Below are 18,591 nucleotides of genomic sequence, written 5' to 3' on the forward strand. Positions count from 1 at the left end.
ATGCCCCCCCCCCCCGGGAGAATTAGGATTAAGGCCCCACAGACCGATTGACCAATTTCCACCAAAATTGGGTTGTGGAAGTATTTCACCATGCTCAACAGAAATATGGATCAAAAACAACTAAATTACAACAAAAACTGGTGATGTCACACTACAATTTGTATAATTGTTGGAATTTCTGTCAACACAGATCATGGCCAGATATAAGCATTTTTTACAAGACCACTTTGAAACAATTTACAAACTTTCAGGCTTATGGAGCTGCTGTAAGAAAATTCGATATAGGTTCCAATATAAAGTCCTACATGAAAACACAAGTTGGTAGTTGATTTGTGTTCTCACAAATCCCACTTATGCATGATTTTGGGACATGTACTTGATTATCTATTGTGCGTAAGTTTCTTGCAACACCTCATTATCCTCTCAGATGACAATCAAGTCAAATTTGTCATCAAAAGTGTAATCAAATATGTAAACAAATGTGCAATCAAATGTGTAATCAAATGTGTAATAAAATGCATAATGAAATGTGTAATCAACGGTGTGATCAAATGTGTAATGAAGTGTTCAACAAAATACACGTTTGTAATCAAAGGAGTAATCAAATGTGTAATCAAATGTGTAATCAAATATATAATCAAATATGTAATCAAATGTGTAATGTGTAATTGAATGCACAATCAAATGTGATGCGTAATCCTGTCAGTGAGGTGTCTACTACCGAAGATATCCCCTACGTATGACAGTTTACCTCTACAATCTGCAGTCTCTGTTCCATCTGATTGATGTGTTTTCTTGCTTCTGCTTGGATCTTCATATTTAGTTCTTGTGATTGCATCATGTCCTGTACAATGAAAGAATAAATGAACAAAATCAAATTCAGGTAACTTTGCTGAAATAAAATATTTTGGGACCACTTGATCACACTGTTAGTTATATATGAAAGAAAGTGCCTTCCATGGAAAGCTACTTATAAACTAACAAGAAAAAAGTCAAGCCGCCCAAGATGTTGTCTTCACCCCCTGCTCTACAACTCTACTCGCCAACTAAAGCTAGCCTTCTCTCATCTCCCCAACCAATCATGACTCTCATCTTCTCTTCTTTACAACCCTTTTAACAAGGGCACTCATCTACCACGTGGTAATTATCCATGAATTTGGGGAAATATTATTTCACCTGAATAGAATAAGTAAAAATGTGTAGTTGTACAAATGAAAGTGGACTTACAACAGTCATGGCATCAATGAGTTTTCTCTGTTGAGCAGTCTCCTGTTCCAGTCTTTGTTTTGCTGCCCTCTCTTGTTCAAGATTGGCTTCACTCTAGAAACGATTAAAGATACATGATGGGTTATCTGGTAGGATCACTTTCTGTGCGTACACTGGGCGTTGAGAGCAGCACATGGAGGCAAAACTAGGGTAATGTCAACTTACAATTAAACCCTTACTCTCCAGTGGTTATGCACTTTCAAGTGACTTTGAGCCAAAGTGAAATGTTCATCACTCAAAAAGGATTTGAGCTCCCAAGTGTTTAAAGCATAACAGTTACGTACCAGTTATGTAATTTATCATGTTTAAGTATGTATAAAAAACAAAATATGTACCAAATTTGGGAATGAGAAATTTACAAAATAAACATAGCATTTCAGCAAGAGGAAAGTCTTTTTCGAAACAACAAAATGTTGTCCCTCATGCACTTTTAGTGTGTCTTTCAATGTAGTTGGTTTTCAGCCAGGATTTCATCACAGAAAGCTATAAATATTAACATGATTTTTGTTTTAAAATTTCTCATGAAATCATAATTTGCTGCAACAACTAGTAAATAGTTTTAACAGTGTACCTGAGTAAGATGCTTTAAAATCTTTGTGAGCGTCTGGACTAAGAAAGCAGTATAGCCACTCAGCTGTGGAAAACCCGAGGTGAAGGTATGACTGATGTCAGCTTCCCCTCTGACCTGGTCAAAGGCACTGCAAGCCGTCATTAGCTCATTCAAATACTGTATTAAAAAACAATGTAAGAGATGACATTTCTCCTTCAAAACCGTTGGCTTGTCAAAGAAAATAATGAAATAATTGATTGAAATTATAAACTAAATACGCTTGCACATGAACTGCTTCAAAGTGGACTTTGCATCCATGATATTTGTTTTTATGGTATAATGCTTAACCCTAAAAAGACTGGGGGGGGCTGATTCAGCCCCCCCCTCGACATTTTTCGCGATAAATCCGCCGCGCAACATTTTTTGACCGCGTTGCTCGCTGACATTTGACTTTCAAGTCTCGCGCAACTTTTGAGACTAAAATTGTGACCCCCGGGTACGCGGTTCCAAAATTACGCAACATATCGTAAGTGCATGCAGACCCCAAATTACTCAAAAACGTGAATTTGTGTACAAATCCAATGCAAATAGTGTTCATAGCCAAAATTCATAAATGTATCATTATTTTTACTTTTACTGCTTAAAATCAATCAATTTTATCTTTTTTATGGTCAAAATAAATTCCCCAACAATTTCCATTGAAAAAACAATTAAAAACAAAAAGTAAAAAACAAAGAAATACATAAGAAATTTAGAAAACAATAGAATACATAGGAAAATAAATGTGATTTTGAAACTTTTTTTAAATCAATTTGATCAGATGCCTATCTAGAGTATGTGAAACAAAAATTAGCATTTCAGGGGCATTATTTTATTAATTAGAGCAAACTTATGATTTTCGCATAAATTAGCATAATTAATGAGACATGAGATTTTTTGCAGAATTTGATGTTATAGTTTTGTAGATAATGCCATGGGTAACGCATGTGCCAATTTTCGTCGTGATCGCGCGATCGACGGCCGAGATCATAAGGGGGGGGCTGAATCAGCCCCCCCCCCCAGTCTTCTTAGGCATCGAAATAGCCCAGTCTATTTAGGGTTAATAGCAACAAAGAACACAGCTGTGAGAGTTCTAAAGTAAAATCACATAACTAGTTGCCACAGATAAGCATCTGAAACTATTGCAGTAAAGTATGTCAACTACTAACATTCCATAAAATTAGATATTGACTTGAAGTAAAGTGCAGGAGATCAGGAAGTCATTGCAGCTATTGCTAAATCAATAAAATATTTCTTTTTTTATCATACACATGATAAACTTATAAAAGTCTACATGATATGAAAATAGAAGTCATGACAACATGATTTAAATAAATAGAAAATAAAGAAACTGTGAATACCATTCTTAGGTCTTCCGGTTTAGTTTTCTGACTGATTTCTAAGAATGAACTTTGACTTTTAGACTTTGACTTTGAGCCCATTTTCTTGTTCGCCTTGGCAGTGTCATTGATGGTATCTTGCTGAGACTTTGCAAGCGGCAACCTCTCTGGAGTAACAACAGGGTCTGAAATATAATAATATTCTTTATTCAGTGGCTTATAACATCTGTCGGTGAAAATTACTGTTTTATCAAACACTCCACAGGTCGATGTGATCATCGCTTGGATAAAAACTTCTTAAGGATTAAATGCAGTCATTCCATCTAGTGTTCATTAACAAGCATGCAATTTCTGCACATCAAGTTCTGAAACTACAGAGGGTTCTGACTACAGAGGGGTATCCAAATCCAGTTTTAATTCACTGAACAAAAGTGTTTTTAAAGATTCTTTTCTTTTAAACTCTTGCGATTCACTACTTTTGTTCCAGAGGTTTGATACAAAGACCAAATATTATTGATATTATCGAGATCAAAATCGCGACCCCAGGTTCGTAGTTCTGAAATTACACATTTCTTGCATGCAGACCCACAATTGTTCAAAAACGTGAATTTGCATACAAATCCAACAAAAATATTGTTTTTAGCTAAAATTCACTATGTATCATTATTTTTCCTTTTACTGATTAAAATCAAATAATTTCATCTTGTTTATGGTCAAAATAAAATTTCCATTGAAAAAAACAATAAAAAACAGAAATAAATAAGAAATTTATAATAATATATTTATTTATAACAATAAAATACAAAAAAAATGTGATGTTGACTTTTTGATAGTACATTTGATCCTATGAAGAGTATAGCCATGATCATAAGGGGGCTGAATCAGCACCCCCCCCCCCCCACCCCTGTCTTTTTAGGCACCTCAATAGCCCAGTCTATTTAGGGTTAAGCTAGCTGATGCTTCTAGCACTCAGTGCATTCAAGGTATACTATTACTCCAGCCAGGTACTCATTCCCATCACCTGGGTTGAGTGCAGCACAATGTGACTAATTTCTTGCTGAAAGAATACCTGCTTTGGCCGACTTGAACCCACGATCCCCTATATGACAGATGAGAGTCAGAACCACTACACAACAATCCCACCATCAAATTACCAAATTCAAGATCAATTGAAACAAGGAAGAGGATGATCGATAGAATTGTTGAGAGATCATATATCGATCAAAACTGTAAGCTAATATCTGGGTAACCTTTCTCTTGGTCTGCACATTATCAAAGTTAACATGAGCAAAACCAGGTATTGGCTCTCAGTCAATACTTGGTTATGGATGTCAGTAGTTTACATGCCATGCTCTCCATTACTTCTGTTCCATCTCAGGTAACTTACCCATGTTTTCTTTGTTGTTGGATCCATGCCTCAGGTTGGCTCTCTCCCTCTCATCAACAGGTTTCTATGAATAACAAAAATCAAATTGCATAAACAAACATGTACATAGACAGTAAAGGAAAATCTAAGAGAAATCACCAGTAGCTTACATGCAAATGTGACTTAATATCAATTTCATGAAGATATATATAGTAACTTCTAGATGACATATAATTGAAATGTTTGCACGTGCAAAACCAAATCGCACACTGGCGTCCAACTCTACACAAGTCAAAACGCGAGTTTGGGTGAAGATGTGCAACTCCTTATCTCCTACACCATGAACCAACCTTCCACCAACAACCCTCGCATAGAGAGAAGATGAGAGTGGTAGAAGGAAGAGCAAATGAAAGAATTAAAGGTATTGTTTAATTTTGTGAGCAGCTGATTTTAAAAATTCTCAAACCAAGATGAAACATGTGTACAAGTGCATGTATTAGAACTAATAAACCCTGAAAACAACCATTTTTTGGAATGAAAAGCTAAAACTACAAGGCAAACCCCGATTTTGTAAATAGGCGTCTTATAGACACATAAATAGTACACCTAAGTGTATGGGATAAAATTAAGATGGTGTTTCCGGTCACTTTATATTTCAATTTTTGAAGCACTAAATAATTATTTTCGAACGCAATTTTTTCTGGGCTTCATTTTTGTAACATATCACAGACACAGGTGACAAGTGTGACCTTCTAGCTCAGATTTTGTAAAAGTCAAACCAATGTTAACCAATCACTTTAATCTCTGATGACATAAAATTACAAATCAACCATTGCTTAGATGATGTGAGGAACGGTCCTCAGGGCCACATGAAGCTTGGTGGTTCATCCTGTGATGGATTTTTATGATGGATTTTTTATGATTGATCATACACATCAATCATTGTAATCAATTATAGAACATTGCCCCAAAATCAATTTTTGTGCTTTATGTAACTGGGGCTAAGTGTATTGAAGACAGCAAAACATTGCAAAAGTAAAAAAGAAAAAAATTGTTAAATCATATTACAGAGGTGCATGCAAGTCAAAAGGAAAGCTTTGAAACTAGTCATTTTGAAACCTAATGGCAAGTTCTCGTTAATCCAAAAAGTATGATTCACACAAAACTTAGCATAATTAGTTCATATTAAAAAAAATCTGTGATTCCTGAAAAATTAGCCATACAGCATTGCAGATTACAGCCCACACTAATATCATGCTAATATCACAGTGTTCACGCGATCGGCGTCCAAGATCTCAAGGGGGGTTGATTCAACCCCCTAGGCCAGCTAACACCCAAAAAAGCCCAGTCTAGTTAGGAAAGAAAAGAGTTAAGAGTTTTAAGAGTTAAAAAATTCTATAATTTGTTTTTAATCTTTAATCACTACACCTAAAGCAACTTTAAACTGGCTGAGTTCCCCTCTGTTATGAAACCAGGGAGCATTTCACGAAAACTTGTCATTGAGTTACATTGACAAGTTTGTTCTTAGCCAATCAGGTGCAAGGATTTCAGTTGCTTATAACAATAGTCAGTAAAAATTACCAACTCTGTGTTTAATGAAAGGCTCCCTTACAGGAAACTCAGGCCATATACTTCAGCTGTGAAGAAACCATTTACCTGGGTAGCTGATCGATGGATATAACTCTGAAATCGATCAACATCTAGCTTACTGTCAAAGACCGGTGTCTCTCCATCTCCCTCATCCACCTCATCATCATCATCCGTCTCTTCTTCCTCTTGCTGGGAGTCTTTGTAAGAAAAGTAATTTTCAACCAACATTTACAGGGATATAGACATATCTTCACTTCTACCAAAAGGCTGCTTGGGCGTTCATTTGAAACAAAACTTTGTCTGTTACAATTTCATCAGCAGTCATTTCGAACTATTGTATTGCAGATACGACAGTGCAAACCAATTTCAGAGAAAATCGGCTTTAAAGTTTACAGTAATTTCCACTTTTTTAAAATGTCCTCAAATACCTTTGGCATGAAAAAAATGTGTTTTATAGTTGATCCAGAGATGTCAAATTCTACACACATATTTGCTGATTCTTTCCATCCATAATATTTAAGTTTCATGAAAAGTCACTCATAATAGTCAAGTTATCTTGATATTTCACAATCTTCTAAAACTTTAAGTTTTTGCTACTGATAGTTAGATACCACTCAATGGCAAAAGGTCATATGACGTCAATGATTTTTTTTTAATTACGTTTCATTGTAGCGGTCAATGACCTTAATTTTGTGCCTTGCAAATTCATACCAAATGAGTGACACTTCCTTGTCCATACATGTATATCAATTTTATATGTAATAGAACCTTATAAATGAAAAGTAATGATGGCATTTCACAAAAACTGAAGCCAGAGCTTAAGATCATGTTGCTGCCACACCCTCCATCACAACTGTTGGTAATATGATGCCCCCTCTGCCTAACAAGCAAAAAACCTAAACTAAATTTAATTCCAACTAAAATCCATTGAAAGGTCTCTCATCATAAAACATCAAAAGACCATAAACAAGGAAACGTATTGGATACATGAACGCAGGAAGAAGTTATATGACTCACCAATATCTTGTTGATATTCATTGAGTGCTGATGGATCCATGATAGAATCACTGAGGGTATCTAAATAGCTGGTGTGAGGGCCTTTCTCTTTGATAGGACCACCTCTTCTGGATAATTAATGGATGAAAACAGGCAAACAAATACATACAATTTTTTTTTCAGGGGCATCTCCTAACAGCCTACTGCCTCAATCTAAAACATAAAGGTTGCACAATGTGATGAATGGGAAATTCCAGGGCCCCATCTTTGAAAAAGTTATGATTGATCCGATCAATCTCAAGCATATGGATATCCAACAATGTCACTATTTTTTTTCAGAAATTTGTTTGATGTCCTTTGAAAACAAAAAGAAGCATACTCAATTATCAAGAAAATGGATAATGTACGGATTTACATCATTTCTAGTAATTATTTTGAACAAAAATTTTTATATTGACGTTGCTGGCTTTCCATAGTTGCCATTGATCAGATCAATCGCAACTCTTTGTAAGATGGGCCCTAGGGCTCCCTTTTGTAGTTTCCAATGCTCTTTTGAGCATTTCGGTGCTAATACCTTGGTCACATTTACTCTATGGCGGCCGTATGGCAATTCAAAATCAGCCGTTTTAACATTTTTGTACCAGCTACATATAGGTGACTTGGATTAAAATTAAAGGACAAGTCCACCCCAACAAAAACTTGATTTGAATAAAAAGAGACAAATTCAACAAGCATAACACTAAAAATTTCATCAAATCGGATGTGAAATAAGAAAGTTATGGCATTTTAAAGTTTCGCTTCATTTCACAAAACAGTTATATGCACATCTCGGTTGGTATGCAAATGAGGAACTGATGACATCACTCACTCACTATTTCTTTTGTATTTTATTATATGAAATATTTTTATTTTCTCGTCATTGTCATGTGAAATGAAGTGTCATTCCTCCCTGAACACATAGAATTCCATTTTTATCATTTTGTGCTTCAGGCACGGAGGTCCTAATCGTCAGATTCGTAAAAATTGAAATATTGTATAATTCAAACAATAAAAAAACGAAAGAAATAATGAGTGAGTGACATCATCGACTCTCATTTGGATGTAACTGGCTCGTTCATATAACTATTTTGTTAAAAATAACGGAAATTTTGAAAAATCATAACTTTCATATTTTACATCCGATTTTGATGAAATATTCAGCATTGTGCTTGTCCGTTTTTTCTCTATTGATTCAAATCAACATTTTTCCGAGGTGGACTTGACCTTTAATAAAACAGCATTTTGTTACTCGCCGTACCTCTGCCGTAGAGCAAATGTGATTGAGGTATAAATCGCCCAGCCCCTATGCAATTTTTTCCCCTGGATGAAAGTGATACTCAAAGGACAATCCTGCAAACAAGTTTGATGACTGTAGACATTTAAATGGAGAGTTGTCAAAGGACTGCATCAAAATCAGCTAAGTGTAAGTCTAGAGGATAATTTATGACAACTTAAATATTGCTGAAAGCAGGCGGGTGTTTCATAAAGCTTTTAGCAAGATACGATGACGCTATTTTATTCATGAATAAAATAGTGTATCTAACCACGGTAACAGGCGTCAATTTGGCGCACTGTGACAAATGCGTGCATCAGAATTGGACAATTTCTATACACGCGCCAGATACGTGCTGAATTAAGCGTAATTTATACAGGAAATCTGCATAAACCATGGACTTAACCATGGGTTTTCAAAACCACCTTTGTTAATTTCGGGCCAATGACCCGCCAACCTCATCCTTCTTGCTTGTACTTTGATAGATACTTTTAGCAAACCACCGTACAGATTAACAGTTCGTACAAAATCATTCCAGGACACATTTAGGGCTATCCTAAGCATGCGTGTGTACATTCCATCCACTGCTTTCTCTCGTTGGACCATAGGTGTGCATGTCTCTGATCCATACAGCAGCACAGACTCAACCGTTGAAATAAACAGGATTGATTTAGGCTGCACACTTTAGGCTCATCATGCCACTTTCCTCCAGAGAATTTCTTCGCCAACCACCACCACCAATTATACTTGACATCAACTCAAATACACTAGAAGTTGTTTCATCCCTGAAACTTCTTGGGATCTCGCTTCAGAATAATCTCAAATGGGATGAACAAGTGAGTCGTCTGATCTCCAATGCCTCTAGAAGACTTTACATCCTGACCAAGCTTCGGAGAAATGGTTTGAACGCCAAAGACCTTGCCATCATATACAAGATGTATATTCGACCGACGCTTGAATTTGCGACTCCTGTCTGGACATCTGGCATCACATGTGACCACTCTGCCTGCATTGAGCGTGTTCAAAGAGCTCTTAGGATTATCTCATACCCGAACATTAAGCCGTATGATCAATTGCTCTCAGAATTCAATGTAACCTCTCTAGAAGAGAGACGCTCTACCCTTTCACTTAAATTTGCTCAATCTCTTCTCAAATCTAAGACGCATCGACATCTCCTTCCTGCAGATAGAGGTAGTGACTGTGGTCGTACTCTGAGGAATGCATCTGCACTATCCCTTCCCAGGATGAGAACTGACAGATATCGGAATTCCCCCATTCCTTATTTCATTCGAACTTTACACAGTCAGTGAATTTAATTTACTGTGTGCAATTTATCCAGTTACATTTTCATTTCTGCTAGCCCATTGAATACAAGTATGGTTAATCTAAGACTATATCTGTATGCATAAATTCTTTTTCTCTCATCTGATGTGCAATACTCTTGTGATGTTTTCTATCTCTCTCCTCTATCACTTTCTCTCCTCTCTTTTTCCTTGTTCCTTTGATCTCTTCCCCTTTTTTTACTTTTCTATAACTTCTCTTTTCTGATTTCATCACACTGTTATCTTCCACATTTATATAAATATTCTGAAACCTCTATCTATCTCGGTTTGCTCATCCTGGGGATGATGGTGATTTTATTGTAATGTTTGCCAAAATGTATTCACAATGAAATTTTCAAATATATGTATAAGTTTTATGATTGCATTTTAAAGGGGAAGTTCACCCTGACAAAAAGTTTATTGTAAAAATAGCAGAAAAAATAATAAAAAATATTGCCGAAGGTTTGAGAAAAATTCATCAAATAATTAAAAAGTTATTAGAATTTCAATTATTTGATTTGTGAACGTCATATGCGAGCAGCATTCCTACATAGCGAATGGTAAAAAATCAATGAAAAGTCATTTTCTCAGAAAATTGAAATTGGTTTTCACTGTACCTTTTGTATATCAATATACAAATCACTTCACACCCGATCATGAATAGAAAACAAAATTAAGTCATCAGGAACCACTCAAAATTTGAAATTCATGCATTTTATATTACATAACACACGGGGCAGCTGCTCGTTTATGACGTCACAAATCCAAAACTTTGAACTCTCATAACTTTCTTACTCTTTAACGGATTTTCCTCAAACCTTCACCAATATTTTTTACTATTTTTTCTGCTATTTTTACAACAAAGTTTTCTTCAGGGTGAACTTCCCCTTTAACATAGCATGTACTTTGTCGTGCAATATTCCCTAACTGCATGCGATGTACTTTTTCTTTTCCTGTCTCTCTCTCTCCCTTATTTTTCTCCTTTTTATCTCTTTCTCTGTCTTTTTGCTCTCTTGCTTCTTTCTCCTTTTCTTTTTTTTCCTTTCATCAATGCAGTAAACTCCCACTTGCCTCTTTCACTTTGGACAGCGTTGTTTTGTGAATCAGTATTGCAAATCATTAATGTTATATTTTTGTATTTCTCCATTTCACATGGTGTCTGACCAGTATTCATTATTATTGATGCTTATCTTTTTTTTATGTATATCTAGTTTACTTATTGAACTTATGATTAGATATGATGTCCTTTCAGATTCTGTCTATGTCTGACCTTTCTATTTCTCTCTGTCTTTCTCCCTCCTTCTCTCTATATCTCCTTGTTGCTCTTTCCCATTCTCTCGTCTATTATGATTGCCATCATGTCATTTTTTTTTTCTCACATAATTCTTTTATTTGTAATCTGCAATTCATTGTTTACTTGTGGGTCTTTCTTGTTCTCCTCCTTCATTACTTTTTTCCCTCTTCATCTTTTGCTACACCCCCTCTCTATTCTCACCTTTTCACATGCTCACTCTTGCCATTCTTGCTCCCCTTTCTTGCTCCTCACCTGTTTTTTTTTTAATATATATATATACACAAATTAAATCTGTCTTATTACATGCAACTCCTCATTCTATTTCTTTCTATACTATTATTGCATTTTAAACAATGTTTTTTCTTCTTTAATGGTCACTACATGTTGTGTATTTATTGATTTGTTATGTATTTTTTAAAATGTAAACTCACATTGTTAGTCCTCAGACTTTTGATGAGTATTTTTTAATAAAACTGAATTGAATTTTTGAATTTGAATTTAGATAATCAGGGAAGGGGTCTAAGGAAATTACATGTACTATAGGCCTATGTATCATACCGAATTAAGAAGTTAATCCAGTGTCTATGGGAGCCAAGAGATTCATGTACAAAGCCTATCCAAGTCAGAGAATACAATAGCGAAGAGTTAATCCAATATCAAGAGAAGGTGTGAATCCCCTGTACAAAATATGAGGCTATCAGAGAATTCAATCATCAAAGGGTTAATAATCAATCCCTACCTTCTATCAGCATCTCCCCCAGGTGCTCGTGTAATAAGAGGTATAGCTTTCAAACGCTTTGGGTCATCATAGAAGAGATCCTTGACAACAGACATGACCCGATCGGAATGAGCGAGGGCAGCATTCAGTTGTTTCTCGTCGTACAGGATCTCCCGTAGCAAGCCAGCCTGTGATCCCTCACTTTGGGATCTCTCTTTCCTAGCTGTCAATGAAACATAAAATTACATTTTTTTTCTTACAGTTACTTACATCGATCCTTTCTACATTTCAAGATACATACAAGTTGTGGTAACAATCTCAAAATGAGTTCGAACAGAATCTCATGAAATTACCACAGAGTGTTTGTATGTATAAATAAAAAAATATATGCCAATTGATTAAAATATATGCCAATTGATTCTGGAAGAAAATGTGTGACTGCTGAGAAACTAGCAAAATAAGCATGGAATTTCATCAAATGTCGTGTTTTTCAAAGCAATATTAATAAACTGTCCCAAGTATGCTTTTCTCTTCTTGTGATTATCAGAATTATTGATTTCGAGCTAAGATTTCATGATTTTACAGAGATAAGTTTACATTATTGTATCAGATCTAACTGTATGATATTTTGACAATTTTTGGCCTTGATTTAAAAGACTGTCTATGAAATAATTCTTCGCTGCAACTACTGTCTATTTACATGTATGTGTAAAGTTACATTGATCCTTTCTACATTAATGTAACTACCGGTATCAAATTTCCACATATTCAGGGGCATGAGTGATCAAAAAATATATGAAGAGCTGAGAAAAAGCTGAATTGAAAGAGCTCCCATACTTTTGTAAAAAGGAAAGCTGAAATTAAGCTGAAAATCAACTCCCCACCCCCCACTACACTGTCAGATCTATGCATATTATTGAAAGGATTTGTTCAATGGGGAACCTTTTTTTTCAAATTGCATGCATTCAGAATTATGACGTACAATGATAAATGGAATATTGCCCATACATGAATACTGTACCTTTAAGAATAGCTTTTTTTCTTTTCTCCTCTTTGATAATCTCTAAATTAGCCGACTGATGAACGGCATGACGTCGATCCTGAATAAAGAATAAGAAAATTATAAGATGGCAGATCATTACAAATTTGGCAGGGAGATTACTTAAACAAGAGCCTGCAAAAATGTGACAATTACTCTGGTCTTACAAAACCTACAGGCTACCTGCCTATTCCTGTATTATTAAAGCATTTTTACACATGAACGTTTTTTTTATTTTTTCATTAGCATGACCAAGGCTTTGAGATTAGCTGGCTCACTCATAAAGCATGCTTGTTATTCTTAACAACCCAACCATGCATAATGATTGAATCTTGAAGCTAGGGAATTCCAGTTTCCATGTAAAGTTGAATCCAATAAAACATATTTTCATAAAGACCTCCACATCTTATTTTTTCAGGGAATACATACTCATACCGAGAAGATATCACCTCTCCTTGCTTTATAAGTATAAGCCAATAGTGATAAATTTGAATGGTTACATGTTTAAGATATTAACCAAAACTTAAAATATATTACAGGTGTTTAAAAGTTTCATACAAATATTAGTTGTAATGATGGGCCTTCATTCAAAGGCAACTTGCAATAAGTCTGTGGCCTGTCTTTTACCAGGAACCAAGCATAATAATAATGATATGGTAATAATATTCTGCAGTTATATAGTGTTTAATACATTCAAATGACGTCTCTAGAGCACTTTTACAGATATACCCGGTCATCGGATCGTTGCATACTTGCATACAATGTACATGTACTGTATGCACCTTCTCCACTCCCTGGGGAGCATTCCAACAAGAGTTCCAAGACTCAATAGCTATGCTACACCAAGACGCTTCCACAAAGGGATGCTACATGTCTTTTCATTGCAGCTTTACTCCAGTCCCCATTTATCAGTCTACATATGTTGACTGTGTGTGAGATGACGTGTGATGAAAAGCTGCTTTTAGGATATAGGATTTTTAATCTCTGATTTTTGTCAACACACCGGACAGTGAACACTAAAACCACTATTCGGCATCAAACTTGCCAACACCCATTTTATATATCAATGCAGACTAACATAATAAACAAACTTCCCAAACTCAAACCCATATACAAAGTACACAGCAATGACAAAATTCAGGAGTCAGCAGGCTTACCAACTCATCTTTGCTCAGCTTATGGACTGTCAAGTCACTTGTTGTGCTCTGTGTAAGAAACAAAGGTAATTTAGTTGCTTTGACCAGTAAATAGCCACTTGATTCATCTCAACTTTTACTACTTTGTCTAGTGGCCTACAACCAGCTGAATCAGCTTGTCCACGAAACATTATTTCCCCTACGGCGAGTCGAAAACTGCCTTTTCAATGGTGTAATTTTTTTTAATTTAGCTACATACAGTGCGTCCCAGAATAAACGAAACCGAGATTTAGCGATCATTTATCATAACTTAACCCTATCTAGGCCGGGGTATTTTGGGAGTTCCTATGGCCGTCGCGATCGCGCCGAAAATTGGCACACGGGTTGCCTGGGACATAATCTACAAGACTGTATAGTAATTTATTTCATGCGAATCGCTATTAAGTGATTATGCTAATTTATGCGTAATTAGTATGCGAAATCATACTTTTTCCTCTAACTCCCTAAATAAAGCTCCAAATGTACTAATTTTTGGTATAAAAACTCTTTGTGGTGTCCTAAGCAAGAGTACATGAAAATAATTGTGATATCAAATCATTTTCTTATGTATTATATTGTTTTTTGCAATTTCTTATGTATTTCTTTGTTTTTTTGACCTTTTGTTTTTCATTGTTTTTTTTCAATGAAATTTGTTGGGGACTCTTCTGTGATCATAAGAAGCATAAAAAATGAATACATTTAGACTAGCAAAACTAAAAATAATCATACATTTATGAAATTTGGTTGAAAACACAATTTGCATTGACTTTGTACACGAAATCACGTTTTTGAGCAATTTTCGGTCTGACATGCACTTACATAATGTTGCGTAATTTCAGAACCACATACCCAGGTGACGCAAAATTGGTCTTAAAAGTTGCGCAAGACTTGAAAGTAAAAACTCAGCGAGTGGCGCGGTCAAAAAATTTCGCACGGCGAAAATATCGCGCGATTCGTTGAGAGGGGGCCTCGGAGGCCCCCCCCCGGCCTAGATAGGGTTAAATAGAATAGATAAATGACCTACCAATTTAAAGCTTAGAATCTCCTCTTTCATCTGATATTACTTAGTTCATTTCTTATTCACGTATGAGTGAGCAAAAACAATTTGAAGAAAGGATACCAAAAACTCATTTGGCGAGGGCTTGTATTTCCATAATTTCATGAGATAAACATGTTTTCACCGGTTTCCCACAGAAGCTTTCGCATGGTGAACAAAAGATTTAATGCATGGCTGATCGTTAACAAAACGGAGTGTTGAGCGAGTTTGAAAGCCAGCTTGAAGAACCTCTTCATTTTATGAAATTATTGAAATTCAAGCCTTATTTCAAATGACCAGAACTTTGTTATTTCTTGACCATTTTCTGTTATTTAGGTATCAAATTAAAGAGGAGATATTGAACTTTTCAAAAATGTTGTTTTCTTTTTGAAACCCAGATACCCCCCCACCAAATGAGTTTTTGATATCCTTTCTTCAAATTGTATTTGCTCACTCATGCGTGAATGTGAAATAATCTAAGTAATATCAGATGAAAGAGGAGATTCTAAGCTTTAAATTAGTAGGTCATTTGTTTATTTTATTTATGATTCAGTAATGATAAAAAAAATCATAAATGATCGCTAAATCTCGGTTTCGTTTTTTCTGGGACGCACTGTATATGTGGTTTGAATAAACCACTGGACTCCCCACACAGACACTGTACAGGAAATATGACTGCATCATTAATTATCTTCTCTAATTTCCAATTAGGCTACACCCATTTTGCTTTGGACATACATATCGTTGGCGTTCATCCGAACCATTGTAGCAGTCAATTTCGGTAAAAAAATGTATTTGGGTATGTTTGCAGAAAATGAAAGTACAAGTCCTATTCTATTCATAACTAAATTTCTAGGCAGCAATTGAACAGAAACAAGGTAATACTTACATCCCAAGTAGCTTTCTTTTTCTTTGGTTTCCTGCTCCTACCGGAAAGAGACTGGGACCGTCTAGGCACCCTCACAAAGGACATCTTGTTTCTGTATTTCAAGTATTGACAAACAAAATGTTTTCACTCACTTTTAGTTTTAGTCTACTTTATAGAGAACTTTTTCTCAGCCAATACTTCCTTGTGGAATTTTCATATCTAGCAGAGTCTTAAGGTTCATCTCCATCAGCCTGAGTTTTCAAATCAGCACGCTATTTCTGATCCGGCAAATTATTCCAATCTGAACAATCTCAAGATTATTTGTAATGGAGACGTAATTATCGCGCTAGTTCGCAGGATTAATCTCGAGATTGCAATCCCAAGTCAACTTGGAATTATTTGCAAAATAGCGCGCTATTTTACGAACTATCCCGGCAATCCCGCTAATTCATAGGTGCAGACGCACTCAGGATTATTCAATCACGGTGTCACACCATAATGCATTCCCCAATAACATTGGGGAAGAATAGAAAACATCGGGCAAGTCTCTTCCGTCTTTTCATAATATTTTTCTCATTTTTTCGATGAATTCTTGTTTAAAAATAAAATTGATAGCGTACAAAGGTCAGAAATGACTTTGTAACCCATGTACATGATTTAGGGCTAAATAGAAGTAGAAATCTCAGGGGCGAAAGTTTCATGTTTTGGGGCCATACTGCAGATGAATGGGGAGGAATACCTGGCTTCATTGAGAGTAAGCATACGTTAGTATGATGGCGGGCCCCCAAGTCTGCGCACCTAACAATTTGAGTTGAGATTTAACATGAATTTCTTATTTCACAAAATCTTTCACTTAATAATGTTCCTTATATTATTCAGACTTAAAAGTGTACCAAATTTCTCAATAAAAAATGAAAGAAAATACAGGATTTTCTTGAAAAACCTCGCGCAGTCATTTTCAGATTGAAAGAAAAAATGGTATCCCATGTCTGCGCACCCATTCACTTTGCACACGATTCCGGGATTTTGATGAGAAAGGCTGCATTTTGAGGCCATCACATGAAATGCCCTAAATTCATTATTTTCCTTCATATTTGAGTCGGATTTTTTTATGAATACCTGTCTATGTATTGCATCATTTGCATGTGTAAAGTTCATGCTCGTTGAGTGTCTTCTTTTACTAGAATCGTGCAGATACGCGTGTGCAGACAAGGGGGACTGCGCAGACTTGGGGGGAACTTGCCATAAATGATTTTTACTCTCTAGAAGCCTCCTGGCTACGGAGTACATGTGACTACATGTATGATTGGCATAGGGCTATAAAGTATAAAGTTGACTAGACAGGAATAACCGTCGTTTCTTTCTTGGGTCTTGGGATTTATTCAACAATTTCTGACATTTTACTATAATCCTCAGTGAGCCAACGCAGTTCAGCGGAACAACCAAAATTACAGAGACTGAACTGAAGCTTTTGGTCTAAAACTTAAAGGGGAAGTTCACCCTGAAGAAAGCTTTGTTGTAAAAATAGCAGAAAAAATAGTAAAAAATATTGGTGAAGGTTTGAGGAAAATCTGTTAAAGAGTAAGAAAGTTATTAGAGTTCAAAGTTTTGGATTTGTGACGTCATAAACAAGCAGCTGCCCCATGTGTTATGCAATATAAAATGTATGAATTTCAAATTCTGTATGGTTCCTGATGACTGAATTTTGTTTTCTATTCATGATCAGGTGTGAAATGATTTGTCTATAGATCTATACAAAAGTCAAAAGGTAGGCCCCCCTACAGTGAAAACCATTTTCAATTTTCTGAGAAAATGACATTTCATTGATTTTTTACCATTCGCTATGTAGGAATACTGCTCGCATATGACTTCACAAATCAAATAATTGAAATTCTAATAACTTTTTAATCATTTGATGAATTTTTCTCAAACCTTCGCCTTCGCTCGGCAATATTTTCAATTATTTTTTCTGCTATTTTTACAATGGCTAAATTGCCATTTAGCCCCACCTATACAGTGCGTATCAAAAAAAAGTTTACACTTTAGAAAAATCCTGTAAAATTATATATTTGTAATATCCTGACGATTTCTCCACATTTTAGCATTGGTACAGATCCATTTAAGCAAGAGATGATAAAACTGTCGAAAAATATTTCCGCTTGAGTTGGTGAAAAATGATTTGCGCAGAACTTTGAAATAGTTATGCGAATAAAGTAGACCTTAATCATGAAGAACACGTGGAAATTAGCTAGTAAAATTGATTTGAGGATATCTTTTACCTTTTTAAACTTTTTTCCTTGCCCAAAGAGTGCATTGCGCCTCACCCCACTCCCCCACACACCGAGTCCATCGTGACGATATTTGCTTTACACTGAGCTGTGATTTACATGAAATGGCTTAGGCTTGATTTTCATTTTGTTAATCATTGCCAAGCTTTGGAAAAGTGTGGAGAAACAAGTATTAAATGAAAAATGAAATGTAAACCAACTTTAAATGATAAAAACTTAGTAAAAAATGCTGGAGATGTCTGATATAAAATTTGTTCAGATTCAGTTATGTCCTCAGATCTAGCTGGCAAAAAAGGGGTAAAGGTTGTGCTTACTAGGTGTTGAAATTTCAAATTTGGGCGGCAAAATTGTTACAAAATGCTTGAATGTATCCATTTTATTTCAATTGGCTA

The 18,591-nt window shown here is 35.5% G+C and overlaps 1 protein-coding gene across 2 annotated transcripts in view; it reads right to left on the bottom strand.

The window, feature by feature from the left end:
* LOC121424040 overlaps positions 1 to 18,591 on the bottom strand; it is a 28,066-nt gene that overhangs the window by 7,330 nt on the left and 2,145 nt on the right. For both annotated transcript variants that reach the window (XM_041619616.1, XM_041619615.1), the window contains exons 2-12: positions 15,933 to 16,023; positions 13,990 to 14,037; positions 12,815 to 12,893; positions 11,815 to 12,016; positions 7,169 to 7,275; positions 6,218 to 6,348; positions 4,583 to 4,646; positions 3,217 to 3,380; positions 1,838 to 1,993; positions 1,228 to 1,320; positions 752 to 844 (exon numbers count right to left, since the gene is read on the bottom strand). In XM_041619616.1, the coding sequence (XP_041475550.1) occupies positions 752 to 844; positions 1,228 to 1,320; positions 1,838 to 1,993; positions 3,217 to 3,380; positions 4,583 to 4,646; positions 6,218 to 6,348; positions 7,169 to 7,275; positions 11,815 to 12,016; positions 12,815 to 12,893; positions 13,990 to 14,037; positions 15,933 to 16,016 (1,221 nt within the window). In that variant the 5' untranslated portion in view covers positions 16,017 to 16,023. The remainder of the gene's footprint in view (positions 1 to 751; positions 845 to 1,227; positions 1,321 to 1,837; positions 1,994 to 3,216; positions 3,381 to 4,582; positions 4,647 to 6,217; positions 6,349 to 7,168; positions 7,276 to 11,814; positions 12,017 to 12,814; positions 12,894 to 13,989; positions 14,038 to 15,932; positions 16,024 to 18,591) is intronic.

This window comes from Lytechinus variegatus, chromosome 11 (assembly GCF_018143015.1).
Source record: "Lytechinus variegatus isolate NC3 chromosome 11, Lvar_3.0, whole genome shotgun sequence".
NCBI classification, from domain to species: Eukaryota; Metazoa; Echinodermata; class Echinoidea; order Temnopleuroida; family Toxopneustidae; genus Lytechinus; species Lytechinus variegatus.